The 11,238-nt window shown below is 33.5% G+C and overlaps 1 protein-coding gene across 1 annotated transcript; it reads right to left on the bottom strand.

Annotated features, from left to right (window-relative positions):
* Positions 1 to 866: 866 nt before the first annotated feature.
* Positions 867 to 5,689, bottom strand: Smp_147690 (hypothetical protein; the record flags this gene model as incomplete). Its single annotated transcript, XM_018795472.1, has 4 exons — positions 867 to 1,030; positions 2,350 to 2,385; positions 3,934 to 4,109; positions 5,367 to 5,689. 4 exons carry the CDS (start codon positions 5,687 to 5,689, stop codon positions 867 to 869), a joined length of 699 nt encoding a protein of 232 aa, XP_018649782.1.
* Between the last annotated feature and the right edge of the window lie 5,549 nt (positions 5,690 to 11,238).

Genomic DNA, 11,238 nt, shown 5'->3' with positions numbered 1-11,238 from the left:
TCCCATATTACGTCTCTTCGACAGCATCAATCTTGTTCCTTTGGAATCGTTTTCACAATTCTTTGTTCTATGTGTGGGGTGATTGATGTAATCTTTTGTTATTCATCATAACTGAAGTGTTTAGTTGCGTTATTACATAATAGTGATAATATTTGGATTTCAGCTTATGGATCATTAGAGACTATTCATAAAATAATAATCTCTGAGAAATTTCTTCACTGTAAAGTGTTTACCTATATGCTCCTACTCAATTATTATAAGATTTCCTGGATCACCAACTCAACAATATTCACTTTTAACCAACTTCATTTTACACACTCATACTTTTCCTTACATCACATTCTAACTTGAAATGGGAAACAGGTTAATATCTGCTTTTCCTCTCGTTTCCAATGTTGATTTTCTGAATGATTTTAATGAAGGTTTCCTGAATCTTGTGGTCATTGAAAAGGAAGTAAATATTTATTCTATTTCCATTCTTAATAATGACTGTAAATTCTCATTCTATAAGTTTGTTATTCCATTCAAATTTGAAGGGTGATTGTTAGAGAAAGTTTTGTATTTATGTCGGTCTCCCGTTTATTTCACCAAAAGGAGAATGATTTCGCTCAGTGGCAATACCGGTAAAGCAATTCAGTTTACGTATTGTTTAGCTTAGAGAATAACAGTGTGTTGTAACATGTCAAACGACTAATTCTTTCCATGAAATCATATATTTATTGTTTCAATGTGTACAAAAATACAGTTTCTACATAAACACAATACACACATACACACACTAATAAATACAGATGCATTGGTATAGTGACAAATTCAAGACATCATATTTCAACTTGATACTGACTACGTATTTGACTCAGAATAGTTTAGTTGTTGCAAATTGTTGCATAATTCGGTGGGATTTCATCGGTAAGATAACCCAACTGTTTTAATGCTAAACTATTTTCATTCATGAATTTGATATATTCTTCTGATAGAAGTGAATCTTCCTTTGACCATGCATCTAGAGAATTTCTGTGAATTAACTGGTCTATTCGACTGAAGTCAGTTCCATATCTAGTGAATTAATATGTGAAATAACATGAAGTAAATTAAATGAAGTGCAAGAACAAATGACATATGTTCAAAGTAAATCATGTCTAAATAGTTTTGCCATGAATATTCCTGTTACATAAGTAGTGACTCCGATACACTTGTTACCTAATTATTGTGGAATGATTCATTTGAGTTCGACTTGATGTTGTTTCCAAATTGTTAAAAAACTCTCTATTTATTGTAAGTGTGCATGATGGAATGAGGAGAGTTTACGTAACGTGACTTGAATATGTCTAAATGAGTTGGATAGTATAATTGTACGTTAAATCACATTTATATTCGTAGGATGGAGTCAGTGTGTACAGCTGATATTATAATTTGATGATTGAAGTAGTGATGAAACGCTAGTTATTAGCAACTGAATTGTGAACCACGTAACTGTAGTGGAAATGAACATCATGAATTAACTTATCTAATCATATAAAAAAAACGAATATGAGGTTTATAAGATGAATAATTGTAAATGTGCATTATGATTTACTATTTTTGACCTAAATAACCTAATCATTCACGTGCATCTCTTTCATATAGCTGTTAAGTTAACTAGACTTCTGAATACTTGACCTGTTTTGTTTTTGCCCACCCTTAGTTAGTCATTTACATATCTATAACCAATTTGGGTTATAAATGATATATTTCTCCCTGTTCTTCATTGATTTCTATTATTTTCGGTGTTTATTTTGGTTTTTGCTCTGACATTACTGTGGTATTCCTCTTCACATTTTTCAGTAACTGTTACTGTTATTGGAATTCTAATCAAAATTAAGTAAAATATCTAATTGGTTGTTGTGTTATTTGCAAATTTTGAAGCTACTTATTTTGTTCCATTTGACTTGTTGATTGTTATCTTTACCACCTCATCTTTTTTATGTATTTCATTAATCATTCATAATCATTTACACGAACTATTGCCAGAATGCACGTCCTGGATTTCACTGCTAGCCACTATCAATCTTTGCTTATAAAGCTTGTGAACTCAGGCAATATCGAAGCAGCTCTCATAGGATGCACATATGCCAACAAGAGACTGACCAATTACAGTCCAAAATAACAATGGGATGATACATGTAAGCACCAACAAATGAATATTAAGTCACATTAGTTTTCTTATTTTGGTTAAACACATATATATCAGTGGGGGGATATGTTGAGCGTTTCTATCCTAATTGATTTAGTGGGACTTCTCACATGCAATAAACATTCTAATCACTTATCATTTTAATATAAATTTAGCAAGAACATATTTTGCATACTTAAGTAGTTTTTCATCCCATGGCAATGAGAGAAATTCTGAAAAGTAGAAAAGTGTAATGATAAATTAATGTATATGAACAGTTTACAACATTCATATATAGTTGTAAAAGATATGAGGCTTAAGAGATCTTGCGACAGCATGGAAGTGAAACATTAAAAGCTGTCATCATACCATTATAGGTTTATCTGAATGTGAGGAAAGTTATTGTACTAGGAATATGAAGACATTGAAGTGTGAGCTATTTAGATGAAGCTCACACAGCTTAAACTACTGCCATGTAGAAAACCTTTATTTTAAACAAGGATTAATGGGTAGGAATACAGGACTGACTAAAATTAAGAAAGAGACTAAAAGGGTGATACAAGATTTTAGGAATTACTTAATGGAATATCACCTCCTATTAAAAGAACATAGTCAAATCGTTCATATCCAACAATGTTTAATCTAAGGAACGTAAAGGAGATTTAGCTCAGCCAATATTCAAAAATTTCTTCATAACTATGAAAAGTAGTGAAGAACATCTTAACAAGTTTACTAAGATGTGATATAAGTTCATTTACAGGTGTAGAATCAACCCATTAAGATTTCCGATTGATATAAATTGGTCAAGATAACTTAGACTACTGATTTATAATAAGTAGAATATCGATGAAACAGAAAGAAGCACGGAAAATGATTTTCAAAGAGGAAAATTGAAAAAATATTTAGGAGGAAAATAACCATTTCAAAATTTTTATTATCAGAAGGGGTTTTTTGTGGAGATTTAGTATTTTCATAGTTGAAAGTGTGAGTCAATTGAAGCTAGACCACCAGGGAAAACCTGGAATCACTGGACCGCCGTTTCGTCCTATCATGGGACTCGTCAGCAGTGCGCATCCACGATCCCGCCTCACGAGATTCGAACCCAGGACATACCAGTCTCGCGCCAGAGCACTTAACCTCTAGACCACTGAGCCGGCATCCCATGGTGTTTATGTCTAACTCCAACCAATCCACAAAATTTCGCCACGGTCCACCATTGCCTACAGTAAGTAACTGCCTCTCAACATACTCAGTTGAACTCCACTGGTCACGAGTTCTCACTAGAACTCAAGGAAATACATACAGCCAGTCACTTGTGAGTACATGATGAATAATATCAAAAAAGGTGTTTTGCGGTAATTGTAGTAATTTAATGGTTGAATTCATGGTCGGTGGCGCAATATCATGGATTGGTTGAAGTTAGACAACGACACCATTGGATTCGGGCTTAGTGATCCAAAGGTTAAGCTTTCGTGCGCGTGATCGGAGGTCCCGGGTTGGAGTCCGTTTTGTGCGAGATCGTGGATGTGCACTTCTCAAGAGTCCCATACTGAGACGAAATGGCTGTACAGTGCTTCCAGGTTTTCAATGTTGGTGTTGCTTATTCGACTCATGAATATTGAAAGTTGAAAATGTTGATGACACACTTAATAACGTACTTTGGATTCAGTAATCAAATAAGCAAAGTAAATTGATGGGATTCTAGACAGAATATTAGTCCATATAAAGTGATAATTCTTATGTATACTTAGTAAAGTTACAAAACAGAAATATGTACGTACTTAAAACTTTCTGAATTTCTCTAAGTGGATTCAATACCAAACATTCATAACGTAAAGTTAAACATTTTTCACTACCGGTATATTCACAATCTTCTAATATTTGTGTTGTATCTTCATCCCAAATTAAAATTGCATCTGTAATATTTTCAGATGTATAATTAGAATTGATATTTCTACTGGAAGAATAAACAGTGAAAGGATGATTTCGATCATGCAATGAGAAGACGAAGTTTATCAGAATTATGTGATGATATATTAGCGCAATACATTTCGAACAATCTGATCACACATATACTTGTTAAGAACATTTATATATCAGAAGGGGTTTTGTGGAGATTTAGTATTTTCATAGTTGAAAGCGTGAGTCAATTGAAGTTAGACCACCATTGAAAACCTGGAAGCTTTCAACTATGAAAATCGAAATCTCCGAAAACCCCTTCTGAATAATTAATATAATCATATGCTCTCTAGTGACTGACTTCGAGAAGTACATCAAGGAGTTCTAGCGAGAAGCAGTGACCAGTGGAGTTCGACTAAGTCTGTTGTGAGATAGGAACTTACTGAAGACAATTGGTGAATGGTTGCTCAACTTCGTGGTTCAGTTGAAGTTAGACATTAACACTGTTGGATGCCAGCCGGCTCAGTGGTCTATCGGTTAAGGGCTCTGGCTCGAGACTGGTAGGTCCTGGGTTCGAATCTCGCGAGGCGAGATCGTGGATGCGCACTGCTGAGGAGTCCCATAATGGGACGAAACGGCCGTCCAGTGCTTCCAGGTTTTCCATGGTGTTCTAGCTTCAATTGACTCACGCTCTCAACTATAAAGGATGATTGTTTATTTTATTTGTAGATTTGACACTATAGAACATTTTCATCAGATTGATAATGAAGGGGATGTTAGCGGATAACGTACTTTCATTACTATGTATTTATAAGGAATATAGTTATGAATTTGCAATGACTATACTCTTTAGATTGACAGTTAATGAAACCGTCAATTATATAGTACGTCATACCTAAATGATACAAAGACTTTTTATAATGAGCTGTGCTGTGTTATATTCTTGAACATCTTATATTATACCTAACAAACCACATTGGAGCATGACTGACAAAGGAATAGTAACACCACAGCCGAATGTCATTGTCAAGAATGTGTATTTCAACTTATAGGAAATGGAACATTGCTGTAGAATTGATCTGTTATATGAGAATAATCACCACTCTATGGTAAGCGGAGATGCTTATGAATTAAGGCCATATCGAGGCAATACTCACAGTATGCACATATGCCAATTAGAGACTGACCAGTTGCAGTCCTCATACATCGATGGGAAGATTCAAACAAACAATACTAATTGAATTTAATCACCACTCTGTTACAATTGTTTATTTAATACGTCTATAAAGCAAATTAAATTTACTTGAGAACTTACGCTATTTTTGAAGCAACGGTGGCTCTTCCATCTCGCACCATGTGAATAAACTTTCCTTTTGGAAACAAGATATTTAAATCTTCAAGATAATCAAATGATTCTGTATCTCGGTGGCATAGTCTAGGTGCTCTTGGACCCATTTCTTTAATTAGCGTTGCAATAAATGAAGCCGCAGCATCGTTCAACACGGTTGCAGTGATACCAGATTCTACTAATCTGTCCATTGACCGTAGTCTGTTCCTTCTGTATCTCAATAAGAATTTTGTTATAATTAGTTTAGGTCTGCAACTAATCATTGAATGAGTATCTAGAATGATTCCCATTAGTTCAGTACCTGGAAAAATATTGTGGGAAAGTGATCAAAATAACATCTAATTTAGCAAGGCTTATAAATCCTTAATGGTACCGATATTTAAGCATTTTTAGTGAGTAACTATCGATCCTCTGATATGATGAATGAAATACCCTACTGTCGACAGTGTTTTCACGGAGATAACTAACAGTCAGTTTTTGCTTGAGTGAGATTTTATAAGGGAGTCTATTTAAAATACGATATTTCGGCCTCTCCATAGTTTTGAAAAAAAAGAGAATGAAAGGAAGATCTACAACAGAACATCTTCATGCTTTAACTATACTCATCCCACTCTCCCTATCATTGAATCACGAGTATTTTATCTACTTCATTAACGGGGAATGAAATTCATGTTACTAAGAAAATATGCAGACTCTATGTTTGTCTTTGTTATTTAGACCAGATAAATGAAACACTTGGAACATTTAGTGAAACTGATAATTTTAAAGGAAAACTCATCCTTTGTACTATTTAAACTTGTGTTAGTTTTGTTTCGGTTACTTGTTTACTCTGAAGAGGTGACTTACATTAAGCCACAAAAAGTCAGATAGACAATTTTCTACTCTAGGACGAAACAGCCGTCCAGTGCTTCAAGGTTTTCCCTGGTGGTCTAGCTTCAATTGACTCACGCTTTCAACTATGAAAATACTAAATCTCCACAAAAAACCCCTTCTGATAATAATTTTCTACTCATTTGGAAATCACAAAAATAAATTTATTATTCAGTTTTCTTAAATAGAAAAAAACTGTTTATTAATCTATCACACACTACTTGTATTGCGGTGTGTACTACTGATATCGACAGATATTAATAGTACTTATCATCGATCGAAAGTGAAATACCTAGTGATAGAAGATTAAGAAGATCAAAGAAAAGAAAACGAGAACAAAGAATGATTAGTATGGAAACGGAGGAACAATGAAGTCTATGACGATTGACTGATATTCGCAAAAGGAACAGTCATTTTTGCGACAACTAATTGACATTTCGCAAATGAATTTACCGTATGGTTCTTAGATTTTACCAAGAAATTCTGTGATTTTGTATTCAAATACATTCGATTGTCCCCACTTGTGTTCTCGTTCACAACAGTATAAAGAAGAATTTTAATATATATGGACCTTGTAAGCAAAATGAATGAAATAATACACAATATCAAGGTCAGAATCTTCAGTACGAATGTCAAGACAGTTCTACTGTACAGAGCTAAAAATTGGAGAACTGTCATAACCGTCATCAGAAAATTACAAGTATTTATAAACAATTATCTACGCAAGATACTGAATGTCCATTGACCAGATACTATCAGTGACAGCTTACTATGAGAGAGAACAAACCGTCTTCCAGCTGGTGAGGAAATTAGAAGAAGATATTGGAAGTGTATGGGACACACATTGAGGAAATCACCAAACGGCATCACGAGGCAAGCTCTGACTTGGAATCATGAAAGGAAATGGTAGGGAGGAAGGCCAGAGAACTCAGTGTGTGGGGAATTGGAAATAGACATGAAAAGGATGAATAGGTAGTGGGAAGAACTGGAATGGATTTGTCAGGACAAGGTTGGTTGGAGAATCCTTGTGGGCTGCCTATGTTTCCCCATGAAGGGTGACAATTGTAAGTAAGTAAATAAGGAAATCATACATTTATTTTTTACCTTCATTGAATTTCACTCGATCCCAATTGTTCTAATAAAGTTTTAAATAAACTACTTTTCTCATTCTTTATCATACATATTGGAAAATGTTCTGAATACACTAAGAGTTAAATTCGTTTCTTACTGGAGTCTTCTTGAAAAGGTGGTCTTTCTCTTACCTTGAAAATAAGTTGAATATAAGTTTGGAGAAACCTACCCACTTTTTGAGAAAATAAAATGTATTCTCCCTTGAATTTTGTTAACTTCAAGTACTATCATATGGCTCTTAACTAGTTAAGTCATTATTATTCGATTGCTAAATTAACGAATAAAATAGAATAGCAATATTTAAGCTTTCTTCAATACGCAGAAACTTCTCATTACCACATTCGTAACTGCTTGTCACTAGCGAAATAAACATATTCTAGATCATCTCTCTATAGGAATTACTTTGCCTGTAAATTTTCTAGACTCTGGAATAATCTATAACAATCTATCCGTACGATAAAATCTCTCCCATTGTCTGTTTGCTGCATTGATGCATACTGCTCCTCTGAAAATGCATTAAATGTTCTAGCGCCTGTAAGTGTAACTTACTGCACAAGTGAGATTATAGGAACTTTAAATGTTTAACCACTTACATGCTGTCACTTTACATTAACACTGTCCCTAGCAACCTTAACTTATTTGAATAATATCTAACATGAACAGTGATAAACCTGACTAACATATTTTGGCAGTCATTGCTTGTTGTTCCGTGCTCTCTGTTTTCATTTCACGTTCTCTAGTTGTAGATAATTATCAATAATTCGTCCTAAAGAACACCGTTCATAAATCATCAGGCTATCCTTTGGAGAAAAACTTAAAAGTTCCATGGTGATACATTGGAATGCTGTACTACATGTCATAAATGTACTACCTGAATAATTACTGAACTAGCCAACTTGAAACAATCTTATATCACATGTTTGTTCTTTACATCTAATGTTACTAATTATATCAAATTGATCATGTCTGTAGGCTGGTGTAAATTCTGTAATTATTATCCTCAGAATATATTATTATAATACCATGGTGAATAAAATTTGTCTACCTGTATTTGTATGACCTCCAATAAATATAAATGGTATATCAGATGCATTGTTGTATACATAAGTTTTCTTTTCTATCCTTTTATATAATGTATGACAATGATGTTCAATGATATGAAATTGATTCAATATAAATAATCCCAATAATATAATAATTATATATCCAATAATCCAGAATAATATACTGTATTGAAGTTGACAAGGATTGGATATGAACTCTATTGAATTGGTTTAAAACAAATGGGAAGAAATTTTATAAAGATGATAGAAATATACATTAAAACAATAGTTTTATAGAGTTGAGATGATTAGTCAATTGAAGCTAAACTACTATGGAAAACTTGGAAGCACTGGACGGCCGTTTCGTCCTATTATGAGACTCCTCAGCAATACGTACCCACGATCCCACACTCGCGAGATTCGAACCCAGGACCTACCAGTCTCGCGCAAGAGCACTTAACCAATAGACCACTGAGCCAGTTTCCAACAGTGTTAATTGACTCATGATCTCAACTCTGTAAAATTACTAAAATCTTCACCAAACCTCTTCTAATAATTTTATAGTTATAAATTTAATTACAAGATAGTATATAATATCGATGATCTCAATCATGGGGAGACTTTCATATATCATTGTTGATAATTTCAGTATTCAGATTTCATCTATGAATTATGTCATTCAGCCCATGGTTATCGCCCCAGTACTTCCTGACACACACATAAGCATTCTCTCAAGGGAGGTTGTCGGTCCCCACTTCCTAGTATTTGCTACCATATCTTTTTTACTTTTTCTTCCGCCTGATAGGTTAGGCCTCTGATTATAATAGACATATAGCAAACAATATTTCAGCTAATGTGTCTTATGTACGACACTACACGCATACCCTTTGCATATACCTGCGATTCTTATACATAAATATACACATCGGGTAGCATGGTGCATTTAAGTCAGCCCCGAGTTACGAACCGTAAATCGGTTCGTAATCAAAGATAAAATGGAGTGGATAATTAGTCCAATCTCCATTGACCGCCTAAGTTAACTAGTAAGTTTATCTCTACTATCTAACAGCGCAAAGACGACTTCATAAGTTGAATCTTTCTGCCTTATTATAAAAGTAGTTAAGTATTGAAAAAATAACCGTGTTTATATAGCGTTTTATATAAAGCGGTATTCTAATTGATCTAATCGTTAACGTTTAATTGTTAACACCAATTCAAAAATAAAAAAAATAATATTCACCAAGTGTCAACAATAAACTGAAATCTACATTAAGATATACTTTAATGAAACGAAGTACGATTTCATTATCCTATCAAGATAGATAATATAGATGAAACATTTAAATTTCGATAATGCAATGAGAAGACGAAGATTATCAGAACTATGTGATATATTGAGATTTACTTAGTATTGTTTGTTTGAATCTTCCCATTGATGTTTTTAGGACTGCAACTGGTCAGTTTCTAATTGACATATGTGCATACTGTGAGTATTGCCTCGATATAGCCTAAATTCACAAGCATGGTAAGCAAAGATGGATAGTGACTAGCAATGGAATCCAGGACTCGCGTTTCGTCCTATTTGGGACTCGTCAGGTGGATGTACCTGCATCTCTGAGTTGATGTTCATTCTGGGACTCGAACCCATGTGATATATTAGCGCAATACATTTTGAACAATCTGATCACTTATATACTTGTTAAGACATTTTTATATGAAAATTAAAAGGTCAACTAGACAGGTCGAGGTAAGCCGTAACAAAGAAAGAAAATAAATAAAGTACACAAAAACAATGTGATGACTACTCTGGATAATAAATCAGCATTACCGAGGTAGGTTAAAGGTAAGAACAAATTGTTTTTGAACACATAAAGGGGGTTTCAATTTCCGTATAGCCAAGGCTTCAATAAACCTTAGTATACGTCCTTGAAGGTTTTTATACAACACTACAAACGCTGACTTGATGTCAATCTTATGACCAGTTTCAACCTAATGTTTCGCAATGGAGGAATGTTCTTAACAAGTATATGTATGATCAGATTGTTCGAAATGTATTGCACTAATATATCACATAATTCTGATAAACTTCGTCTTTTCATCGCATTATCGAAATTTATCAAAGTAACTAATTGTTTTAAATTCTTGAAACATTGAAAAATCAACCATGACTTACTTTTCATTTATATTTACTTGTTTACTAATTAATAATGATAATAATACATATTCGATGTAAATTTAACATACAATATGTGTGTATGGGTATATGTGTATGTATTTGTTTCTTACCAATACAATAGAATATTATTCTCAACCAATCATTGAATATTTATTTATATAACTGAGTTATTTTTCTTATTTTTTAACTATTTTTTTAGTAGTTGAGGCCATGAATCAATTGAAGCTAGATCACTATGGAAAACCTGGAAGCACTGGACAGCCGTTTCATCTTATTGTGTGACTCCTCAGCAGTGCGTATCCCGCTTCATGAGATTCGAACCCAGGACCTATCAGTTTCGTGCATGAGCACTTAAACTTTTTTATTTTGGTTTTACATAGTTAAAATTTTAAATATTTATGTTTATTTACAATGAATTAATTTGATGACATTTTGTTTAATTTTTTTGTTTATCTGTCGAATATTCAAAAAAATTTATTTATCGAATATAAAAAAATCAGTCATTATTAATTATACTAACGACCAGATTTTTCATGGGGGGTGGTCTAACTTCAATGGACTCATGATCTCAACTATTGAAAGACTAGAATGTCCACAAAACAGCACCCCTCTGATATTA

This window comes from Schistosoma mansoni, chromosome 2, assembly GCF_000237925.1.
Source record: "Schistosoma mansoni strain Puerto Rico chromosome 2, complete genome".
NCBI classification, from domain to species: Eukaryota; Metazoa; Platyhelminthes; class Trematoda; order Strigeidida; family Schistosomatidae; genus Schistosoma; species Schistosoma mansoni.
This window is presented reverse-complemented; position numbering and strand designations above follow the sequence as displayed.